The sequence below is a fragment of the Opisthocomus hoazin genome, chromosome 2 (assembly GCF_030867145.1).
Source record: "Opisthocomus hoazin isolate bOpiHoa1 chromosome 2, bOpiHoa1.hap1, whole genome shotgun sequence".
Taxonomy (NCBI): Eukaryota; Metazoa; Chordata; class Aves; order Opisthocomiformes; family Opisthocomidae; genus Opisthocomus; species Opisthocomus hoazin.
The window spans coordinates 72,845,817-72,871,196 of record NC_134415.1 but is presented as its reverse complement, the minus strand read 5'-3'; the positions used below and the strand labels follow the sequence as shown (position 1 = coordinate 72,871,196).

General features: G+C 42.7%; 1 protein-coding gene across 5 annotated transcripts in view; it reads left to right on the top strand.

The window, feature by feature from the left end:
• The window catches only part of PKIB (cAMP-dependent protein kinase inhibitor beta), a 58,019-nt gene extending 36,637 nt beyond the window's left edge, over window positions 1-21,382 (top strand). For all 5 annotated transcript variants that reach the window (XM_075446879.1, XM_075446853.1, XM_075446848.1 and 2 more), the window contains 2 exons: window positions 15,174-15,348; window positions 20,445-21,382. In XM_075446879.1, coding sequence (XP_075302994.1) covers window positions 15,201-15,348; window positions 20,445-20,530 — 234 coding nt within the window. In that variant the 5' untranslated portion in view covers window positions 15,174-15,200 and the 3' untranslated portion in view covers window positions 20,531-21,382. The remainder of the gene's footprint in view (window positions 1-15,173; window positions 15,349-20,444) is intronic.
• The last annotated feature ends 3,998 nt before the right edge of the window (window positions 21,383-25,380 follow it).

Below are 25,380 nucleotides of genomic sequence, written 5' to 3'. Positions count from 1 at the left end.
CTCCCCCAGTGTGCAGTGGAGTTTAGAAAAAGGGAATCCACCATCTCTAAGGATATCTGCTCATCAGGGAAGCATGACAAGCATCCTTATTTTTGACCTTTGAAAGATATAGGTCTTAACACACAAGTAAATGCCAGTGTATAAAACAAAGAGTAGTGTTCTGAGTACCACAGCAACGTCAGCATAACCCCATGAAGATCTGCATTTGTCTCTCAGTATTATTTCCCGGTTTTTGTTTTGAAAACCTCAGCTCCATACTTCCACAAACAGAACTTGCTTGGAGTTTCCATTAGGCGATGCAATTAGGTCTGTGTGTTTCTGGGAAAGATGCAGGTCTGTACAATGTGTCCTCCAAAATGGTCTTAGTATTCTTTCCTGTCTGTCTAGAAACAGAAGTATCAGTTTGCATAAAGATTCACTCAGTGATAATGCCTAACTGTTTCCCTCCTTCTCTCCCGGTCTGCTTAATAAGATAAAATGGAGAAAAAATCCACTTCTGAGGAATTTGCATGGGGGAAAAAGAAGAGAGATTAATTTACACTGCTGGGTGTCAGGCTGTAATATGATTATGCTGGCAAAGCTAAAAAGGGAAATGTTCAGAGCTCACAGACATTTTAGAAGAGGTCATTAGCTTAGCAGATGGGAAAAAATTTGCTTCTGAGCATTCAGCAGTTCCTGAACTCACACAACATGTTACTCAGGTACCTGTATGCACTGGCCAAAAGCCATGGAGGGTGCAGAATCCTACTTGCGAGGCTGCTATTTCCAATTAAACATAAAATCCGAAGGCTACAAAGTGTCCGTGCTGAGCAGTCACCTTTAACCAACTGGAGATGGGTTCTGTCAGGCGCCTCGTTCCTTGGGATTGGGGTGCCTTCAGCGGGCAAGCAGAGTGGCGGATGAGATTAACGGCCCCTCTCTGGGCTGCATCACTCCTCCTCCTGCCCGTCTGCGGGGAGGCTCATGCACAGTGCTGCTGGGGACTTTTCTGTGTGGAGTGAGAGCGTCCTGGCGGTGGTGTGTGTAAATTTGCTGCTGTAGAAGGACAGAGAAAGAGGAGGGAAGGTCTTTGCTGCCCTGTGAGGGTAGGAAGAGGGGAGGCAGGGCTGGGGCCGCATCTGTCAGGGTAAGGGAGGGAGGAGTTGAGGTGGAGGATGCCCAGTCTCCTGCGTGGCCTGTGGGGCTGCCAGGGTTTGACTGTCTTGGTCCCAGTGTGAAGCAAGAGTCCAGAGGAACGACCCTTCTGTGATAATGCCGAGCAAGGTCTGGGCTTTCCCTGCCTCCTGACATTTTAGGAGATGCCCTGACCACCGAGGCTGTACACAGGCTCTTTCCAGGGTGAGGAAACGCAGTGAGGTCGTGTTTGTGTGCTTGCAGGGATGAAACCAGCAAGGGGGAACTTCAGAGGTAACGGAGAGCCTAGCAATTAAAGCACTCACCTAATCCGCAGTAGCTCAAGGTGACTGTCCTCCCACCCCGTGCCAGCCCCTGACTGCAGGCAAGAAACTCTTTGGCAGCAGTCAGCGGGCTCTCTCTTGCCTGGACCTAGTAAATAAGCTTTCTTAAATTTGATGTGGTTCAGACCCCTGTGCAGTGGAAGTGCAGATTCCTTTATAACGGAAAAGGGGTTTCAGTAGGAAAATCCTATCCAATTCTGCTCCAAAAGAAAGGAAAGTAAAACCATTTCCTCGGGCAGATCTTGCTTGTTGCTTTTGCGGCTCCTTGTGGGAGAATGGCTCTGGGCTGACATGTCAAAATTAAACCCACCTCTCACTCGGAATGTAGCAGGCTAAATGTTAAATTAAAAATAATAAAGACGAGGAAGAAGAAAGCTGGTTGATAAACTTTTAACTCAAAAAGATTCAGTATGTGGACCTCCCAACTAAAGCTGCGTTTTTGACAAATAGGAACAAGACTTGATGGCTTGCTTGTATTTTGGTTTCCATCCTCCACTTTTCCTTACGTGTCAATGGCCCATGTAGAATAAGAAAGTTTAGTAAAAGTTCTGTGCCTGGTGGCATTCTACCTAAAATATCTTCCAGCCGTACTTCATTCAAGTCATTCATAAAAAGCACACTTTAACTTTCTACTCTGTCATCTCTTAAATGGTCCTATATCTACTGGTTGTTCTCACAGCCTCGTTATAATTTGGGATATAAATACACTTTTTGGTCCTTGTTTGAAGCACTTAATCCAGGTGTTTCGATAGCAGAGTGTGTTTACTGAAAGATCATTTACCAAAATGGAAACGCCATTTTTAAATGACTTCTAAAGCCATCTGTCTAAATTAGAGTCATTTAAATTGAACCAATTTAAAATACATTAATTCAACTGTATGGAAATTATCTGACTGCCGGCTCAGTACGTGCCTTGGAAATGACTGGTGTTTGTTCTTGAACAACAGATAGGCTATAATATTTGGATGTAGGGATCTGCTTTTAGGGCTTACTTTTTTGAGAGATAATAATTTTCCTCAATTGCCGAGTAAGCTCAGGGAGACCATAAAATCATTTCCTTAGTATATTTTCCCAGAATTTTGATTGAAGTAGGTCTATTTTACCAAACTAGTCTATAACCGTGAAGCTCAAAGATAGGAAGGCTGTTTTAGTGTCTTATTCTAAGGGCATTGGAAGGTAATAGAGATGATTCATACTTTCATAAAATAGAAGTATATTGAAAGGCTAAAGAGATTATACCAAATGAATCCCAGGTGTAATACAACTGACTTGTTTAGGCTTATAACTAGTATGAATTTCACCTATTAGACCTATTCTCATAGGAAAAAGAGAGACTCTGAAATAGCATGAAGTCAGGGAGATTGATAAATCGCTGTGATCAATCGTATCCTTTCAGCAGAGATGGGGAAGAAACAAAAGGACTCATCTAAAAATAGGAAGGCAGAAGCAAGTGTAATACTGCAGATAAACCCTTCACTTGAAGCATAAAATTAATCCAAAATAAGTTGCAAGGAAAAAGTTCTTAGTGTATGCTGTGGCTAATCAAATAGCCTGTTTGTTTCCATCATTAGTCCTCAAGAGATTGTGGGTTTGGGGTTATTTTTTTCATTTCTTTGAAATTAGATTTCATTGGTGCTGTTCAGTGGAGCAGGGTGTAGCTGGCTCATTCCCAGAAAATTTGAGGACAAGATGCTCTCAGATATTTGTGCCCCCACATTCCCTGTTCTGTGGAGAACTTTGTCAAGTTTTTCCCACAGTCTCAAAATTTTCTGGCAGAAGAGTAAATCTGAGACTTGCCTTGTTCTGATCGTCTGTGCCTGCCCATGCATGTAAACACCCTGCGGTCTCTGACCGTTAAGGTGCAGTCACAGATGTTGTGGTGCAGGAAATAACCAGGGACTGTATCGCCACATCTCTGATCCACTGGAGACAACTCTTATCTCCAAACCTGAGAGGGACAAATCCAACCCAGTGATCTGCTCCGGAACATTCAAGAGCACATTCCTAGTGCTGTGTCCTGTCTGTATTATCAAATTTCGATGGAAGGAACAGAAGCCTTTCAGATAGATAAAGTTAAGTACCTGCATAACTGCAGGATCAAAATATAAGCCTATACTATCAGGATATGTTTCAGTGAATTGTAATTTATTGAATTTATGTTTTTATTTGTAAGTTAAAGTCTATTGTAAATATAATTGGGAAGTCTTGTGAATCAAAGTCATTATTTAAATTATAAGACTAAAGGAAGACACATTTCTTGAATCTCAGTCTATTTTCTTGGTGAGTCACTATGGGATGAGGCAGATTTTTCTACCTGTAATTTCATTAAAATCACTAAATGGGACTACTACCAAGATTGAACGGGTATGGTCTAGAGGATATGACCTGAGTGGAATTGTATTAGAGAGGACTTGATGTATATTGGAGAATGAAATAAAAATGAAAATCATTAATTTAATATTGAGGAAATACTGTATATGAAGCAAAAATATATGCTGAAGCATAAATAAAATATAGGTGGAACACACAGAGCAGGGAACTGAGGGTCCAGATTTAAAATGCAATTTTAGAAGACAGCGCAGAGAAGCTATAGAACATGACTTCTCAAAATGTAGCTTTATGTCCTATTGAGTTTTCATCTTTGTGAATGCTAAACTCACTGACATGTCAAGCACAGCAGTAGGAAACTTCAGTAACTCATTAAAGGGTGCTTCAGTGCACCAGGGTGACTTGCAGTTGGGAGTTAGCTCCATTTTGTTTGTATTAGACTTCACCTCCCAAGTGGCTGTTTTCTGCCTGGGCAAAGTCATCAGATTACTGTGAAAAGCACAGTGATCTCTCTTGGTTCATCTTCCCCTGAGAGCAAACTGAACCAAATTGATTTGGTAGAACTTTCCAGCACCTGTGGTGGCCTAACGACATGGTCGAGACAAAGATTTAAGGAGAGAAAATATCCTTTATTAATTAGAAAAATGTCACTGGAAAAACTTCCGGGTAGAGCAGCTCCCCTTCAAGCTGAGATGGCTTTATAGCGTTATCCTACAATAGTTCACTTATATTTGCAAAAATCAAAGACCTTTTACTACCTCTGAACCGAGTTAATAAAATAATATTTTATTAACTAACTAAAACATTTATTGAGTTGAGCAAACATGATTTTCTTTCCAACATCCTATCCAGTGAAGAATGCCAAAGGAAGTATTTTGGATTGACTTTCCAGAAGTGTGGGTGGATGGGCCAGAAGAATAGTTCAGGAAACCCAGATCATTTGTGGAGTAGAAGAAGCAACTGAAGCGAGAGACAGAAGAAATAATTGGGGGAGGGGAGGGAATAGTTATGCAGAGCTTCATGGTCAAAGCAAGGAACACTGAGACCCTGAGAACCATGTTTGAGTGAAGTGTTGAGGTGATGTCTACAGGATATCTTAGTGGCTCTCAGACTGGTATTTGCCCTTTGTGAACAGAGTGGAAGAGATGCTAGCATCAACACTAAATACCAGTGAAATAGCTGAAGCTGTAAACTGCTTTACCTTTCAGGCTGGTGCTGAAGGAAGCTAGTTGAATAATAAAAACTTGGAGTGTTAGATTTACAAACTCACTCATGACAAAGACAAGCAGGCTGTCCCAAAGAAAATGAAATTAGCTTTTAATAGTACATTACTCCTTTGATTGCCCAATAAAGAGTTGAGGATTAAGCTGACTTTGCTTTAAATACTATATCCAGACCTCTGTGAGTAAGTAGCAGTTATTTACCAGGTTTCACTTCAGGTTTTTTTTTCGTTTGGTTTGTGTTGGGTTTTGGTGTATTTTTTTATTTTTTTAATAGAACAGACTGCTATGAGTAATTCTTGGTCTGGAAACAGTGACTTCTCCTTGTGTGTCTTTGGCACTATGAAATCAGAATGCAGAAATGAAAAATATAAAGTTTTACCCCAAGTTAAGGAGAAGAATGGTACTTGGATTTGGTTACGCTTTAGCTTTTCCAAAGGGTTTATCAGACATGAACCGTATCATTACAAGAGAGAGAGTATCCTTTCCTATCTTCAGACAGAGAAGCACTAAGGGGTGTGACTGCAAAACTGGCTAAACACAAGTTACTTCCACATCAGTGAGGTGCAACTGAAGCTGGCCAGGGAAGAAGTCTACACGTAGTGTGGGATGCTCTCCAGGTCTGATCCGGGCCATAAAAATGACACGTCATAGGTTGGAAGGAGGAAGAATCATACCAAGTAAAATGGGGTTAATCTGTTTTTATATAGAATTATGGAATATAATCTGGCCTTGACAAAGATAATAAAATCAAAAGTCAGCTTTCATTTGCATAACTAAATAAAGTGCTTCTGAGAGCTTGTCCTTGCTTTCTAATGGAAATAGTCTCATGCTTTGAAGGCTTAGGGACTTAGCAAGGTGTCTGCTGCTGTTCATACACAGTTCCTGGTCGCTGCCAGACTGTTCCCACCTGACAGCCTGATGGAGAGAAGCCCTGGGCTGTGTCCTTTCTGAGTTTCACAATGGCAAGATAACCATTTTGCCAGAAGCACTTCTGCCTCAGGGAGACCCTCTGGAGGTCTGAATATGAAATAAACCGGGACTTTTCTCCCTGGAAGGGAGCTGCTAGCCAGGCAAAAAAGAGGCACGTGTGCATGGAATCTCACATTGCAGCTGCTTGTTCTCTTGAGGGCTCCATCACTCTGTAAGGGTCATCACACACACGGCATATGCAGTTAACAAGATGTTGAGGCACCTATCGTGTTAACAAAATAATTTATCCCCCTCAAAAAAAAAAAAAAATTCCTTGGTGTAGTAAAATGTCCTTGTATTTCTCGTGCAGACTCTTCAGGTTTCCTACATGCGGGCATAATGGGATAATTACACTCATACTCTTTTAAGCAAAACAAAATGCTTGTTTTACTGCTACCTAGCTAGTTTGCTGCTAATCCGTAGGTTCTCTGTTGTGCCCATCTCTGTGCACCTCCTGCAGCAGAGTTGGGCTCCTGAAATGCTCCCTGAACTTCACCAAGCCTCTCTCCCTCTGTGCTCCCTTCCCGCTTGCCCTCCAAAGCAGCTCCTCATTACTGATTTCACCCCTTTTCCTCAGCAAGGTTCCAGGGCTCTCCTTTCTTTCTGTATCCCTTTATCTTGCCATGTCATTTCTTTACCTCAGACAGACCCTCAGTTAATCTCCCCTGCTTTCTGTGTACATGCGTGCAGTTACAGGCTCCCTGTGCCTCTCACTTCTCCGTCATCCTTGTGCTCCTGACTTTCAGCCCTCTGTGCCCACATGTTGCTACCAAGCCACTCCTCCTCTCTCTTTGCAGCTCCTCCTCTGTTAGCGCTTCCACAAGGATCTTGTTCCTGGGAGCCTCCTGTACATACTGGTACCCTTTGGGTCACTCTGAGCTGGCTGGAAACATTCCTCATTCATGTCAGTAAGATCTCGGGGAGACTTGGGCCTTCTCTAGTAAGAGCATTTGGGTACCTAGGTGCGTTGGTTATGTGCATAGGATTGTTGCGTTCTCATGTATCTGCTAAACTGCAAATTCATCTGATGTCAATTGCATTTTATACTGTACTGTGTTAATTGCTTTATGAGAGTGTGTTGAGTAAGTGGAGTCCAGTATGCCACGAGCTGTTTGCTGCTTCAGCCTTTCCCAGTGGTTTTGTCAGAGTAGTTTTCTTCCACAGCGCTGGCAAACAGAGAAACAAACCCCTCACTGCTTCTAATAAAGAATACAGTACCGATACAGGCGGATGCTGGCTTAGGTCGCTGTTGACTTGTCTGTGTTGCAGGACGCGTTCATGGGATTCTGGGGCAGCAGGCAGCAAAGCAGGGGGAAACAGTCCCTTGATTCTGCCCTGAAGAATTCCCAGTTCTAAGGCTGAGGAACGAGGAGATCCAAGAGGTTGGAGGGAGGGTGTGGTGCGTGTATGACTAGTAACAAAACTTAGTAGTACAGTAAGGATACTAATTTCCTTCTGTGCCTCTGGCAATGCAAAAAAAAAAAAAAAAGTTAACTACAATGTTGTAGTTGCAGGGCCTCTGCAAAATTAGCCTTAAAAATGATTTCTAAATAATTCTTGAATTACTCCTCAGGTATGTGTCTGTGGGTGGGCAAACTTCTCTTGGATTTCAGGCCAGATGCAAATCTTAAGAAAGGATTTGGAAGGGTGGAGTTCTGAGGCTGAACTCTGAAAGGGTACTGTGTATATGTGTCTATGTGAGACAGGCTATATTTATACATTCTGCAACAGGAAATGAAAACTGTGAGGATAAACGGCCAAAATACAGAGGAACAATTAGTCTGGTTGGTTTGTTTGTTTCCATTGAGCTTGATTTCTTATTCCATAGTAGGGGATGTGTTTGATTTCTTTCCAGCATGGCTGATGCATTGGAGTTTCTTCCCTGTTGAATTGTGTTTCCCATGTAGTTGACTAAGGCTTATGTCTGTCATTGCTTTTGGTTACTCAGAGACGTTTGGAAAGTGTCTTGCTCACTTGCTTCGTATTGACTGCCTTCAGCTAATGTCACTCCATTTATCACTTGCTGCAGATAACTTCTGATTCAGCTGTCAGTATCATGACCCCTTCCCCTCTCTTCCTTATTTTCTTTCACAACGGGAAAATTGTACCATTGCTTAGAACTGCTGTTATCTTTGTAATGTGTTCTTCCGTGCATCAGAGCACTGTGCGTACTCAGGGTCAAACACAGCTTACAGTGAAGCTGTTCTAGTCTGTACGGGTTTGTAGAGGGTGAACTGCACCGTGGTATCTGTGCGTTCTCCAGAAGTGTGAAAACAGCATGACTAGTAAGTTACGTGGTTTTTTTTTCTCTTGTCTTTTCTATGAGCATAATACTGCTTGATGGAAGTGATCAGAAAATTCAGCTGAAGGTTTCGAAGTACCAGTCTGAGGAAGAAAAAAGCCCATCCTATTTCATTTGTACAAAAAGCGGTTTCATGCCATACATACCTTGTAATGCTGGTGTGGCATACTTGGCTTACACCAGTCCTCCCACTGCGGGATCTATGGTACTGTATACAGGAGGTAGCGAAAGTTAAGACACGTATTACATTTTGAGCTGAAGATTGCTGAGGTTTGTAGTGGTCCTTATTACTTAATAAAATTAGTTCCCCATCTTCAACCATTCCTCATAAAAGCATAGACAAGATTTATCTAGAAATCGGACTCACCAAGGGGAAAAATTCGTCAGCTCCTGTCTTCATCCTACAGCTTTGGCCAAGGTTTTCAGATTCTGTGCCCCAGACTGATGAACATCTGAACAACATCATCGAGATATTGGACCTTCATTCAACACCTCCGAGAGCACTGAAGTGGGAAATGGAGCAATAGCGTAAACTCAGTGTCCCAGGCTGACCAGTCTGGGACTGGGAAAATCATGTATGGAAGCCATTTTTGCACATTATTAGTAAGGATGTTGCCCCTGGTGCAAGAATGTAGAGTAGGTCATCTATCCAGAGCAGAAGAAACACAGAATCACAGAATGGTAGGGGTTGGAAGGGACCTCTGTGGGTCATCTAGTCCAACCCTCCTGCCGAAGCAGGGTCACCTACAGCAGGCTGCACAGGACCTCGTCCAGGCAGGTCTTGAATATCTCCAGAGAAGGAGACTCCACAACCTCCCTGGGCAGCCTGTTCCAGTGCTCCGTCACCCTCAGAGGGAAGAAGTTCTTCCTCATGTTCAGACGGAACTTCCTGTGCTTCAGTTTGTGCCCGTTGCCCCTTGTCCTGTCGCTGCGCACCACTGCAAAGAATCTGTCCCAATCCTCCTGACACCCACCCTTGATATATTTATAAACATTTATTAGGTCCCCTTGCAGCCGTCTCTTCTTCAGGCTGAACAAGCCCAGCTCCCTCAGCCTCTCCTCCTAGGAGAGATGCTCCAGTCCCCTCATCATCCTTGTAGCCCTCCGCTGGACTCTCTCCAGTAGCGCCTCATCTTTCTTGAACTGGGGAGCCCAGAACTGGACAGAGTACTCCAGATGTGGCCTCACTAGGGCAGAGTAGAGGGGAAGGAGAACCTCCCTCGTCCTGCTGGCCACACTCTTCTTAATGCATCCCAGGATCCCATTAGCTTTCTTGGCAGCCAGGGAGACATTTGTGTTAAATGTCTGTCCAGCTGTGTACACTGCAAAGAACCAAAAGTGAAAACCTTTCATACAGTATACCAGACTTTCGAATATCATCCCTAAAATATCATGTGTTATATGGGCTGGAACATCCAGACTGAGGCAGAAGATGTAGGAGGACTCAGATGTGTTTCTGCACTGTAGATTTACTGAGATGGGATATAATTTAGTTTCTCTGTATGGGAAGACAACTCATGAATTTTTCAAAGAACACGCACTAGAGAGGCCATCTCCAGTGGTACAGGAAACTCAAATCGTCTTTCAAACATGAAACAACAAAAGGATCTCTTGTTTCAACTTTAGTGGTGTATTAAAAAACCTGAAAGCTAACAAATTTACTTTTTTCCCCCAAGTGATTAACTTCTAACTTTCATATATTGCTTTTGTGTGTTAAGAAATGTGTGGTCTCTTGCCCTAAGCCCCAAACAGAATCGAGACTCCTATGTTTGATACAGATGTGGTAAAGACCACTTGCTTATTTTTCTGCTTGCTCCCCAGCACTAGGCTTACGAGTATGTTACAAATGTTATTGATGTGAAAAACACAGAACAGAAATTTTTCTCACAAAAAATGTTATGGGAGTGCCCAGGTTACTGTTAGTCATCATCATAATCCCTGGACTGTCTTCCTTAAAAGCATGAATGTTCCTAGCTTTTTTTCTTTTCTGTGGTCCAGTAGTCCTGCAGGACAAAGCATAAGGGTCACATGAGCGCATACAATGAGAATGTTCCTGTTCTGAGCTCTTTGGGAAGAGGAAGCAAAGCCATGAGGATGCAGCTGCAGCAGAAGAGGATGTGAAAGCACGGCAACTGCACAGCAAGGAGATGTGGTTTCCATCTCAGTTGCACAGTGGGAAGCACTTCATTTCTGTTCTCCTTACTTAGAAACTTTTGAACCTACAGGCTTCGGGGGTAAAGGTGCTTGGAGAACACTCATTACTTACAAGTAAATAAAAACCAACTAAACACAACTACAGGGACTAAAGTAAGATGCTGAAATGCATCTTACAGTAAGAGACCATCAAGACACAAAATCAATCAATCTGTCTCTGAAAGTCCTACTTGGCTATTGTATTTTTCAGGTGTTTGTGAGAGAATGTCATGCTTTGCAGTTTGTTCCTATTAAGGCGAATTCAGAAGGAGCAGTGTTTGGGAAGTGTAACTTTCTCTGATAGTACAGACAGAGACTATTCATAAGACCTAAGAGAAAAGGTTTTGAGAGGAGAAGTGTCTGAGTGGCAAGGAGTGATTTGTTTGGTCTTTCAGTCTCCTGGATGGAGTTGCAACAATACCAGTGTCAGGAACCTTTTGACATTTCCTGAGGAATAGTTTGTCCTTCCAAGCAGAACAAAAACAGTATTTTGTCTTTATGTAAGGCAGTAAAAAGATCAGGAAAAAAAAAAGGAGCTTTCACAAATACCTGTGATGGTGATTTATCTACTTCCTAACAGATAGGGTGAGTAAGAGACAGCACTGACCTTTAATGTGGACCTGGCACCTGCTACAACAGAGCACTGTAAAGCATTTTTTCCTTTGATCCTTAACACAAGTTATTTCAGGAGACTGATTTGTTCTCTTCCTTTGTCATTTATTTAAATACATTCTCACCAGCTTCTGTGACTCATTTCCCCCCATGGGGCTGGCTGTGCTGGCAACAAAAGAAGATTCAAAGATTATAGCAAACTTGCTGTCTCACTTACAGAAAACCCACTGGTAGTTTACCTGCCATTGCTTTGTCTGAGATCACTTGCTTGAATGTCTGATAGATACAGTGATGGAGTTTTACTTTTGGTTGTAGCCAGTTTGACCAAGCAGAGCGTTTCCTTCCCCCGTGCACACCTAAGTGGTCTGCTGTGTTCTGTGTGCTCCTGCGGGGATTCAAAGGTGGGTAGGAGAAGATTAACCAGTACTCCCAAAAACCCCTCAGCACTGTGTCACGGTCCAGTAGTGAGCTGCAAAGTTGGTCTGGTGCCATGGAGTACAGATGGAGTACTGGTTGTGATAATTTTTCATTATTTATCATGCTGGTCAAAGCCTTTGGCCTCCAGTTTTAGCGGGAGAGCTTTTCTGGGAGGTCCACCTGCCTTTCTTCTGTTGACTCTCTGCAAACAGCCTGCTTCCATGCTCAACTCTGTTTCCCACCCAGTCCCCTTCTGCTTTTGAGTGGCCTGGTTTTTGCTAGGGAAAAGAGGGAGCCAGGCAAGTAGAGAACCTTCTGCCCTGGAAATCTGTCATTATTCTTCTAGGGCTGAAGGCCATTAGTCTGGTGAGCAGTGACATGGGAGAAAAATGGCAACAGTCATTTGGAAGCTGAAACAACTGCATGCAGGCATTGGCAAGATCTAAGTATCTTTAACTTGGGTAAGGCTACAGCAAAATGAGTTCGCTGAAGCTGAAGTAGATGTTGCCAGCAGGAGGAGGAGTAGAACTGGGAAAATAGATGTGGTGCACGCTGTGATTATTATTTACCCTGTGAGGAAGCATGAAAAATACTACACATAACAGATTCAACAAGATGCCAAGACAATAACAAGATAGTTATTTCCTGATGGAAGTGTTAAAAAAATTAAAGGTAGAAACGGATGTAGTGGAGAAAATCTACATCCTTACTTGGACATAGGCCTTAGAAAATACTGTTATAAGAGAGCATCAGAATGAAATTGAAGAAACTCCTTAGAACATTAAAGAATGGAATGCCACTTATCTAAAGTACAGCAGCAAGCTGTTTTGAATGTGGTCTGTCATATGTTTGGAGGGAGACTTAAATTTTGATGTATATATGGACCTAAATGGACTTAAGTTTTTATTTGTAAGGTCAATACTGAGCCTGCTGGGGTAGTCCCTCATCTTTTAAATATACTTAGAAAACATCCTGTGCTAGCACAGTGGGTAACCCTTAACTTAACAACTTAGTCTTCTTCTCAGCCTCTAATACCTTAAGTGTAGTATGGAAAAAACAAAGGTGAAAACATAAGGGTAACTGCTACATATATAAAGGATGGAGTACTTTTATTATTTCTAGATAGCTGCGTTTGAGTTACAGCCACCGGACTGATGGGTAACTATCAGCTGATTTTGTCTGACAGATGTTCCCAATTTGTCTCTGTGCACTTTTTTAGTCAAGCACATAAATTAAAATTCACGTACATGACAGCGTGTCACACTGTGTCCTTCACCATCTTCCTGGGTTGTCTAGTATTACACAGCGACGGAAGGCTACACCAGAGGAGAAAGAGATGAGCTGGAGAGGAAAGGGAGGGATTTGAAACAAGTGCACAAGGTGGGTAAGATGCAACTGTACTATAGAAGAGAGTGGTTTCATATAGCATGAGTTGTAGAGCAGATTTTCTCCATTTAAACAGTAGCTATTTATGGACAAAAACATCTGTGCAGGAGAGAAAAGAGAAAAAAACAAGTCTACGAGACAGGTTTGAGAAAGTCTCTGGTGTGTTTTGATGTTAATGTCATTCTGTAGATCTTTATGTGAACAGCAGTTCAGCTCACAATAGTATTAGTTGTCTCACCAACTAAATGGCTGAACTGAAATGGGCAGGAACTGCAGCAGCGCTGGTATTTTGTCGCTGGGAACAAATTTTAACTGCTTTAGCAAGCCAAAGGAGATTCTGGGTATTTTCAGTTCTGAAGTGTAATTTAGTCTCTTTACTTGCTCTGATGAGCATGTGGAGAAATATATTTAGGACACCTACAGTTAAGTAAATACGAACACCACAAAAAGTTGTGAGACTGTGTCTGCAAATACGGATTAATTCTCCTTATTTTGACATTTCTTGTCAAGGGCTGACCTCACCCATTTTAATGAATACATAGTATAATGCTGTATCTAACCAAGAATGTTGATACACATACTTTGTATATTTTCTCGAAGTTGCATTCTTGAGTGTCCACGTACAGTTTTTATATTTCCTATTTAGGGAAAAGAGCCATTTGAACTTGACCTGACTGTTTTCATGCAAGACAGGGACTTTCTGCTAAATCTCCAGATCAGAACTTACAGTTACTGACTTTGGTTAAAGAAAGTGGCTTATTTGCATGTTCAAGTTGGCTTTCAGACTTGCAAATTGTACTCATGCCTTCTTTTCTTGCCAAGAAGGATTAATTTCTTTTATTACGAAGTATTTCAAAGAAGATTAAATATATTTGTTCTTCTTTTGGAGTGACAGAGCTGAAAGGCACTTTGAGGGAGAAAAGGAAAATGCTCTTTGTGGTGGAAACACCAGGTCAGCATCAGTAATCAAATTTCTGCCCCTCCCTTCCTGTGCATCGGAGAGACTCGGGACTGATCCCTGTCTGTCTCAGGTTCTCTATCTGTGAAATAAGAACACTGATATTCCCCAACCTTAGCTGAATTTTAGAAAGGGGACTGTGATGCTTTGCTTCTTATATGAACAACACTAAAGTGACTGAGACTTTCCTTATCCAGTTCTTATTCTAAATACAGCCGGTTGTCGACTGAAAGCCAACAGCCTTCCATCAAATTGGTCTCCAGCCCCATCTGTAGCCCTTCCTACACAAAGCACTGACCACATTAATACAGAGACACCATTCCTGTTCCCACGCTGCACATAGAACAGCACTCATATAGAGCAAGTAAATACTATCTTTAATTGAACAATTCATGTCTAATTATTAGAAATTACTCTTTTAATTATCAGAAATGATTGTGTACAATTCTGGTACGATAGTCTTTTGTGATTCTTAGTAATGCAGTTGCTAATGGCAGTTTTCCCTGCACTGTCCCCGTGTGCCACTTGCAGCTAAGCATCCCCTCCTTCTGCTCCAGGTGTTCTCACCTCAGGTGGTGCCCTGGGGTGTGACCTGCAAACACCTCTGTGCCTGCTCCAGAGCCCATTCTGGGCAGCAGGCGTTCTCCCCTTCAATTCAATGGGCTTTGAGACAGGGATCGAGGGAGCAGAGCACTGTTGGTTCTGTTATCTCCAGGATTCAATTATTTGTTAGATAAAAGTCACATGTGCAAGCTGACAAGGAGCAGAGAAAAACAAATGGTTTGACATCTGAAGGATAAATTTTATGAAGAGTTTTAGTTTGCTTTTTGAGAGGTCTTTTTTGTATCATTTGCTCCTCTGTGAAAGGTATTTGTTATAACAGGATTCTAAATAAGAGTCTAAACAAGGTTCGTAATAAAGAAAACATTCTTTGCTTCACAGAGGTAGTATGACAAAATAGAGTTTCAGTTCCCTTTAAAAGGGAAAAAAAATGGGGCAAAGCCACTTAAAAAGAGGGGTCAGGTCATAAAAAGACATAGAAGTGGCTGGCAGAAAGGGCTGTTGCTGATCCTGTCCACAGGTTTCTTGTAGGTACAGAGCCATTCATTGTGCTAGTCTGATGTGCAAATGGCAACCTAAGGAAATGCACAGAGATTCTTTTATCTTCTGGAGCACAAATAAAGCTTAAGCACTCAGTACTGAAATATACGGCTTTTAATAACAAAAGACCCATTGGGCAAAGCCTACAGCTGTTGTATTGTTGAGCAGGCGATTTAGCATCCATCCTGGCTACAGCTGTTTTCTTCTTACGTTTGTTCCATATGCAGATGTTGCTATGAGGACAGGAGTCAGCAATGACTGATGTAGAGCCTGTGGTCACAGATTTTGCAGCGTCGGGACGGGCAGGCCGCCGGAACGCCTTACCAGATATTCTGGGCTCTCCTGCTGGTGCTGGGACTTCAGACCTGCCGCACAAACTGGCTGAGCTCTCCGTTTCAGAAGGTAATGCCTGCACATTCCAGAAACAGACATTTTTATGTGGCCATCCTTTGCTTTCTCCTTAAGACTTCTGCTACCATGCAGTTTGTGATGTCAATACTAATATTTCTTTCTTCGTTTATGATTAAATTCAGCCTTCCAAAGCAGTTACCGCTTGTACCTCCTGATGAGACGAATTAATTTTAACCCGGACTGAGTCTGCCATATCCACCCACAGACTCGGCGTTTGGTAGCGTGGGGAAAGGTGCTGGGGACTGAATTCCAGTTCCCCTGAGGAAGAGCAAACACAGTTGCGTTGCTGGGCAGCTTGGAAAACCAGCACTTCAGCTATAAATTAGGGTCTGCTCCTGCACGGAGATAACTTAGCACAGGACAGCAAGCTGTGTTGTTAATCCTATTACAGCTATCATCCTAACTCAGCTGTATACATGAAGAGTAGGGTTTACAGTGATTTACTCCTGTTGTTTGGCTTTCAGCTTTGCTCTCTGAGACCAGTGTCATATTTTGGCCTGTCCTGTAGTTTGAGAAGGTGCTCCGTTAATAGGTCTAATCAACACCAGCTTTACATTTGAGTTCTTTTTACTTTCGGGGGGAATTTTCAGATTCAGAAAAAATCTGGATTCTAATGCCTATGAAGTGAGAATTACAGACTGACCCCTACAATTTTAGGTTCTGATTTGGAAGTAACTTTCTTCTCATGCCCGTCACTGTCGCTGCCACGACCAATGCCACCGTGAGTGGTGGTCCCACTTCCAGGAGCAGCTATGGTGTGGGGGCAGCACAGGGGGAGGCAGGCCTGTGCTGAGGAGTGGAGGGCCCATGAAATCGAACTGCAGTAGCTTGCAGGAGGGATTCCCAGGCTCCAAGGATGCAAGTCCTGCTTGTATGTAGCCCGAAGCGATTACAGGGTGTTGGAGTTTACAGCCTCCTACAGCACCATAAAGGCTGGGGGGGCAGGGGGCGAGGATGCCTTTGATTACCAGCTGCTCTTGCTTTGATGATTTAATTTACATCCGTGTATTTGGGGTTCTGTAATCCAGACCCAACATGGGCCCGTCGAAGGACTGTTGGTGAAGAAGCGGGCAGGTAGAAACAGCACTTCAGGAGGAGTGAGAAGGGACCAGATGACCACACCCTGGCTTGAACATGGGAAAGAGAGGAAAATAAGAATCTGAACGGATGCTGGAGGAGGCGTTACTTTTGCAAAAGGAAAGGGCAAAGATTTATGAAGGCGCAAAGGTGGACATAAAGAAAAAAAGGGAAAGACAACAAGGTCAGATTCCCTCAGGCTGCAGGGCGGCAGCGAGGGGAATGGGGGGGAATCTGGAAGAGCAAGTGGAAAGAGCAAGGGGCACCGTGTCAGAGTACATTCAAAGCAATGCTGGGAGCCCTGTGAGTCCAGGGGCAACGATGACAGGTAAGCCCCAGGTAAAACTCCCTTTGTGTCGAGGAGAGATTTTATTTTCCCCTAGGAATGTGAAAAGTATGTCCCTACAGATTTTCTCCCCCTGGTATGTGCAGCTGGAACGCTGGAAATCTATTCCAAAGTGCAGACAGTCACCTAACATTTAATCCTTTGGTTTTCAAATATTACAGGGGTTTTTATTGGAAACAGCTCTTCTGCCTGGTACTGTTTGTGCATCGTGACCAGGGGTCAGGCTGCAGCAGGAGACAACTGTTGCCCTTATCACAGGGGAGGTACATGGGAATTTGTATTGTTGTAAGTGTCAGGAGCTGTGGAAGTGACCAGTCCTGCCCGCTGAAATACTCATTGCTACATTATGTGTAACTAACCTTTGTATTGTTTAGAGCATTGAACCTTGAGGGACATGCACAAAACCATGTTAAACAAAGCACAAAAGAATACAACAGCTGTAGATAAGTTCCTCATGTTTGTTTATTTTGGCCTCTGGAAAGTTTAGTAGTTGGAAAGAATATACTTTTTAAAGCATGCAAAATTTCTCTTTTCAATATTTTTTTTTCCCTGGCTAAAAATAAACATGAAAGAGTGAAAGTCTTGTTAAAAGAAATTTAAAGAGCAGCGTAAAATAAGTACTTAGCCCTCCAGACAGAATAATCTTCCTCTCCTGCTGCCCATCCAGTGCATTAAGAAGAAGAAATGAAACACAGATACATTAATTTTAGCGAGATGCACTGATGCTTTCTTACAAATACAAGGACCATCACTGCCAGGATTTGAAGAACAATTAAGAGCATGGAATTATCCTTTGCTTTTGTCACTGGAAGATAGCTGTGCCAGAGCGTGCCTGGAAGGAGCAGTTTCAGTTATCAGCAGTTTGCAGTAGTGGTAACAGGAAATGAATACAGGATACAGTTAGGTCCACTCTGACTGCTTGGATGCTTTTTCGGGTTGGGAATTCCACAAGTATCAGGTGGGAATTACAGCCTCATTGTGTTGCAAGTTAAACTTCCAACTCCAACGAGACAGCAAGCAAAACGAGGAGAATTCATCAAAATGGGAAGAAAGTTTGGAAGCTCAAATGCTGTGACAGGGAAGCAGTTTGTTTGTGAAACCTTTGGGGCTCTAACAGACGTATCTTTTTGCCTGTTTCTGGTTTTAACAATACGTTGTTAAAAAAACCCAAGCCATTTCCATCTCGGAACAAAGAGGTTGGATAAATGAGAAAAGTGGAGAAGATGGAATATGTGGCTATATAAAGCATGCCCTATTTTTTTTCTATTCTGAAAGATTCAGTGAAGATTTTGAGAAATGGTGAGGAGGAACCTCTCCATCTTGCTTCAAATTTAGCTAATGCTCATTGGATCATACATTTCCTCTCTTTCTAAAATGCTGTCAGCTGCTGTCATGGTGAAAGGTCAGGAACAGGGTGTGCTAATACCTTTTGTCTGGCTTAGAAGAGAAAAGAGACTTTGCATATATTCCTTACGAATATACAGGGATCGTAGCTGTGTGATACGAATTTCCATGTACTCTGCAAGCCGCACCGAGTTAATGTTCTCATGAGATGTACAGGAGAAATTTTGGCACCAGCTGTGTGTCTCAGAGCCTAACTCTGAAATGAAGACCGTCTGTATGCTGTCTGATCATCCTCTGATGACGCCTAAGTTTTGGAGGGCTGAGGCTTTCCACAGGTGCTCCGGTGGGAGGCCATTCTGGAAGCACATTAAACAATTAATTGGTGTCACTGGTGGTCCAAAGGTTGAAGAGGAGTCTGCAAGAGGTTTGAGAGCAAAGAGGCAATACCGGTCTCTCATATTTGGTAATCTGCTTCAGGGCACTGTGCTGCCAGTAACTTTTGTTGTTTGCTGAATTTTTTCTAGGTGACAGTGTATAACTATCTCGATACACTCAGCAGCTTGGCACCTGTTGCACACCTAAGTGCTACCAACTGTGAGGTTAGATTTCCTCTAACAAACCATTTGCCTCTACCCTGTCTGCAAGACTCCGCATCCAGCCCCATGCAGAAACAGCCAGTAGAGGAGGTGGTTCTGTCTCCCCTTCCTCAGCAGCGCTGTGCTGTGTAATACTGCAGGGTGTCAAATGACTCGGGTCTTCATCTACCGGTATAAAACTCCGAAGCCTCCAAAACTCTGAGCAGACTTACAGCATCAAGTGGTTTCTGCCAAGACCTTTAGCTGATGCACTGTGTGCAGTGGTATCTGTTTGCTGTGGCTTGTAGAGAATCACAGAATCACAGAATCACAGAATAGTAGGGGTTGGAAGGGACCTCTGTGGGTCATCTAGTCCAACCCCCCTGCCGAAGCAGGGTCACCTACAGCAGGCTGCACAGGATCTTGTCCAGGCAGGTCTTGAATATCTCCAGAGAAGGAGACTCCACAACCTCCCTGGGCAGCCTGTTCCAGTGCTCCGTCACCCTCAGAGGGAAGAAGTTCTTCCTCATGTTCAGACGGAACTTCCTGTGCCTCAGTTTGTGCCCATTGCCCCTTGTCCTGTCACTGGGCACCACTGAAAAGAGCTTGGCCCCATCCTCCTGACACCCACCCTTCAGATATTTGTAGGCATTTATAAGGTCCCCTCGCAGCCTTCTCTTCTTCAGGCTGAACAAGCCCAGTTCCCTCAACCTCTCCTCGTAGTGGAGATGCTCCAGTCCCCTCACCATCCTTGTAGCCCTCCGCTGGACTCTCTCCAGTAGCTCTTCATCCTTCTTGAACTGGGGAGCCCAGAACTGGACACAGTACTCTAGATGAGGCCTCACCAGGGCAGTGTAGAGACCAAGATACGTAACTCTTGACTGTGATATTTTGTGGCAAGTCTGCAGGGCAAATAGCTGAAAATGTGCCCCTTAGATTATGAGTTGAAGTGGATAGGGCTTGGAAGATGGTACAGCCAGATATGCTGAGCAGACCCCTCCTTGCCCCCAAAAGCTATGGGCTGTCTTAGATCTGGGCATACAAACAGTTCTGTTAGCACTGCGATGTGGGAGTTGAGGGTAGTGTGAAAATGATTATGCTTTGCAAGGAAATCCAGGCAAGAGGAGTTCCTGTTCTCAGTGAGAGAATTTGAGCATCAAAAGCGACAGGGTGGAACTCTTCATCTAACGGCCACGCGTGCTGGGGAGCTTTTACTTACACTGGTCATATAAGCATTCAACTCTAACCTATGGAAGAGTGAGCTTCCAAATCAGAGTAATGAAAAAATCCCCTCATCTTGTGAAGACAGGGTGAATTCTCCTATGTATTTCTTGGCTAAGACGGTCACCCAGATAACTGGCATGTTCATAAACTGTAATATTAGTTACCTGAAACCAAGCAGTGCTCAGAGGAATGCAATATTCTAACTTGATGTGGGAAATGACCCACAAAAAAGAAATAACAATAACAAAAAGTTATCTTCAGTCTGTTTTTTACAACCAATTGCACATTGATCAGCATATGCAAGGAGCTGGCAGATCCAACACCAATAGGCCATTGCTTTTGGAAGATGCCTCTGCAAGTTCTTTATCTTTCAAGTTAATCTCTCTTTCTACAGCACGCGTGAGTGTGGTTATAAAGAGCCAGTCCAAACAGAGATGATAAGTAAACCCAAATATTTGGCTGCATTAAAAAAAGCTGTGAGAATGTGTGTCATATAAATGTTTAATTCTGTCTTTTTTTAGATGAAGGAGCAGAGGGCGGAGAAGTGCCATCATCCAAAGCCTTGCTGGAAAGTCAAGAGGCAGAAGGAAAGAGCAAGGATTCCTAACACCTAAGGACTGCTGGATTAATGAAACCCGTCGACAGACTTTCCGGTTTCCCTGTGTCACCCCTTCCGAAGTGTGGTAGCAACTTTAGCAGCACAGACAAGATTTTGCAACACACTTGCACCTAGATGACATTAACGTGGAACTACTGTTTTTTCTACTGTCGTCCTTCAAAACCAATGTTCTACACGTCCAAGTGGGAAGAGAACTAAAGAATGTATCTCTTGTTTTGGGTTTTCTCATGGCTATAGTATTCATCCTAACTAATCTTCTTTGACAGCTTCAGTTAATATACCTAGCAGATGTACAACCAACTAATAATTACTTCAAAGTAAAAAGCTTGTTTATTTCCCAGAATAGCTTCTTTCTCTCTTGACACAGAGGTGCATTCACTTTCCCCACCTTAAAATGATATTAAGTATACATTAGATTACAGACATTATCTGTAATTTATCTCCTGAGATTTTTTTTCTCATTAGGCATGTGTAGATGGGTGTGAGAAATAAAAAAACAAACATTTTTTTTCTCACTTCCTCCTGTCTCTAGAAGGTTTTGTAAACTACTTGAACACCAGTGTTTGTTTTGAAACTCTCTTTAAATTCTATTTGATTATGGCAGATCATCTTGGTTCTCCCACTCTTAGAAGTCTTGCCATTCTGTCATTTCTCTTTTCAGATAGAATATTGTCGCTGTTCATGTGTATCTAAAATAAAGTAGCCATGTTTGTAAGTGATTAAAATTGTTTAACTGTGGAAATTAAATAGCTATCATCTTTTCTGTCTTGTGTTGATTCCTTGATGTTTCTTCTGTATGACAAGACTTAAAACCCCATAATACATATTTCTTTGATTTCATCTGGTTTTTGCTTTATTGTTTGCTGACAATTAAGATGTTTCAACCACTGTCATGGTTACAAAGATGGTTACAAAGATTTTTAAGCAAACGTTTTTCTCTGCTGAAAGGAATTGTTTTGTTATGGAGGTCACGCTCCTGAAAACACTTAGCATTCATTCCCTTATTGTAGGAGACCTAAAATTCAGGTACAGGCATGTACCTTTACTGCAGCGTCGGGCGGCAGCCATTAATGTACTTCTTCAAACCTGACCTGAGGATCGAATGCTCCTGTTTGCTCACACAGTCTCTCTGCTGGACAGTAGCCAGGTGGAGGAAACATCTCTGATGGGTACATTCCACTTTTGACTGGTATTCCATCTATAAAATATTTCTGTATTTTATAGCTGGCAGAGAGCTTGTAAGAGGCCTCTCTGCACACCGACCACTCCTATTGTGCATTTACTCACGCACTGTCTTTTGGGGACCATTCAGTAAAGGATTCAGTTTCATCCAACTGAACTGACACTTAGTTCCCTCCACTTACCTGTGTTCATTTAACAAGTATAATATCCCAGAATTACTTTCAGGTTTGGAAAGGTAAGATAACTTACTCCACTGGAGCAGAACAAGTGGCTTAAAGTCTGAGAGACTGAACTAGCTGACACTGGTGGACCAGAGCTGAAAACTGCAGTGGACAGGGACTCGGAGCTAACTATATTTGTGGTGCACACTCTTGTCGTGGGTTGCAGTCCCACTCTCACACACCAACCTCCTTTATAGCATCACAGTACATGAAATTGTTCAATTTTAAGAAGCTAAAATGATCGCACGGAAATCAAGTAGCTGAGTATTACTGAAACAGATTTCCTTATATGCTTTTAAGTGGAGCATATGATGAAGTGCTCTACTGGGTCATGGCTCACATGGAATTCTCCTCTTCCTTCACAGTTGCAGCACTGGATATATTTAGATTCTTCTCTTACAGAATATAGACACTGAAATTGGGGTTACAGAAATAGATACTTAAAGTAAGTATTTTGGTAGCCTAAGATGCTTTGAAGTTTCTCACTATTAAAAGACCAATTATGAACCAGCTGAATTTAGCAAATTATTAATGTGCTAAACTCTGTATGAAAACCATTCCACGGCTATATACAAACACGGAGTTAACTGCTCACAGATGTACAGCTTAGAACTAGCCAGAGGGCTCTCAACACTCAGGAAAATTGGCGCTTGCTTTGTACTTGAGCTGTATGAACCTGTCACTGAGAAAACGCTGCAAAGAAAGAAGAATTTAAACAGAAAATTAGAAAAGCTGCATAAGAAGTGAAGACTAACAGCAAGATTTAAAATGCAACTCAATTAAAAGCAGGATGAATGTTTTTGATTATAATATGTGGGTCACGTATTATACAGCCCTCATTTGCCTGTGTATTACCTAATTGTAGATTAACCGAGTTACAGATGCAGAAATACTTCTTTGCCACACGCATGTACAATTTGTGTCTAGACAATTATTAGTCCAGGCTGCATGAGAGAGCTCATTTGTAGTCAGTTCCGATATAGAAGATGAATATCTGATTATGCCCTGGATTTTGTCACATAAACCTTTCCAGTTCTGAGCCAGCTGCATATTTCTGATCAGTATAAACAGAACCACAAACACTGGTTTGTGCTGGACACATTGTGCCATGTAAACCTTGTGTGCAGAAGAATTCATTAGTTCTGTATTACGCTTGACTCAGGCAGACAGGAGCTCCTTTAGAGCTGTCTGGGGGTGTCTATGCTGTGCTGTCCAGTAGTCTGGGGTTTAGGCAGGGCTACAATCTTAAGCACAGCTAAAGTTGGGAAAGCTCTGGTTCATTTTCTTGTTAGTATCTTGAGGACAGGTAATAGTCCTGCTAAACTTTGGCTGAGCCTGTAAAGAGCAAATTAAGTGCTTCTGAATACTTTTCTCGCTGAGTCAGTTTATCTAGGTTCAAGCATTGTCCAGGCAGTACTACCCTTCCATTAGCTCAGGTAATGGGTAATTGATGACAATGCATTCTCTTAATCCACAGGATAACAAAGTTACGGCCCTGAATCAGCAGTGTTTTAAACATGCTTAACTTCAAATACAGACTAGTCTCACAGAAGTCAATAGAACTACTTAGGGCCTAAAATTAGGTACACACTTAATTACCTTGATAAATTAGATGGCAAACTTCTATTAAGGCTAATCTGGTATTATAATGCATTAATCCCAATTTCCATTCTAGCAAGTGTGGCACAGGTAATAGCATCTTTTTCATCAGTTTACAGCACTATCCTGGGCTTTCACAGAGCAAAGAAATTCATTTTAGTACCAAGCAAAAAAGGTAACTGTTGTCTCCAAATTTTAGAATTTAATGGAGTGTTATACGTTCTTTGCCACTCTGCATATTGAAAAAAAAAAAAAGACAGGAAATACCCCTTTAACTTCATTAAGCATATATAAAACAGTTCAGGTACTTTGAATATACCAAAAACTAGCCTCAATCTTTTCCAGCTGGGATTAAGAAGGTAATTTTCTTTGGGTCAGCCCTCCATCAGAAGCTCCATGTAAGAGGTGGATGAACATGCTGAGGTGCATATTTTTGTTGCTATAGAATAGCAAAGTTCAGTTTGTTATCTGGAAGGCAGTAAAGGACTAAATAGGTTTTGAGGTAGGAGACTGATTATTAGAATGTTCTCTTTCAGAAAGATTAAGAGAAATAATTAAGCATTTTTTAAAATGAAGCTTATTTGCTATGATTCCTCATACAGCTATCTCCACCTGTGCCATATACCATCATTCTGGTATAATACTGCATAGGCTGAGCTTGGATGGCTGAAATGAGAGGCAAACCAGTTTGCAAGGTGGTATATTTTAAAAGAAATTTCCAATCATTGATAGTACAGCAATGTTCAGGCCAGATCTAGTTGTCACTGGAGACAAAGATTGGTTTTACACTAACTACAGTGTGAATTATAACTAATTTTAGTTCTAAGTCATGAGTTACTAACCATACAGAAAATTTCTCCCAACTCAGAAAGGCCATGCTTGGAGGCCAGGAGACTAGCCAGTGTGAACATCATATATGTTTGCACTATCCAAGACATCGTATTTAGTTATATGGACCTACGATCTGACCCACAGTGGCCACTTCTCTGTTGTGCAGCTTTCAAACAACAGAGATCATAAAAAATAATGCAACTGCACTTGCATTAGCTAAAAATGACAACAGCAGTGGCTAGAAGAGGTTTAAACTACACTTTACCACCATGTATTCCAAATATCCTTTATGTATCATGTGTACAAAGAGGAATATTTCAAGATTTAGCAGATTACTTAGGACTGCTTCGTATTCCTTCTATTTGCTCGTGCTGTATGTGTGATAAAGCCAATGAAAAGGAATTGAACAGAGGTTTCAGCACGGATTCGCCCACCGGTTTGGCACAGGCTGTATTTGCTGTGCTCAGTAAGCGTAAGCCCCACACCCACCATGGGGGGTGTGTGTGTCCTCCAGGGTCCACACAGGACAGGCCTGTGGGGCTGAGCCCACTGGGGTCCCAGGGCGCTTGCTCCAGGGTGGTTTGGGCAGAAGTAGCAATGGCTTAAACTGTCCTGCCATCTAGTGGGACCCTCACCCTGCCAGGTGGTCTGTGCAAGCAAGCAGGGGAGACAGTTTCAGAGACCTCAGACCCAGCTGGGTGGCAGCTGCTTGAGAGCAGAAGTGCGAAGAGCATGCGAGCTGGCCCGATGAGCGGTACAGGCTGTCTCCAGCTAACCCCAGACCTTCACTTCAAGGGCTTCGCTAAGGGTCTGGCACCTCGGTGTCCCTGCACCTTCAGAAAGTTGGGTGACGGCAAACAGGTGGTGTTTCGTGTCGCTGAGGACATGGCCCCAGCGGCTCGGGACAGCCGCACCAGCTGAAGCCTCCCTGCTGCCCGGGGCTGCCGCTCGGCACCATGCAGTGCTCCTTCTCCTCGCCGCCGCTGCCCCGCGCAGCTGCCTCGT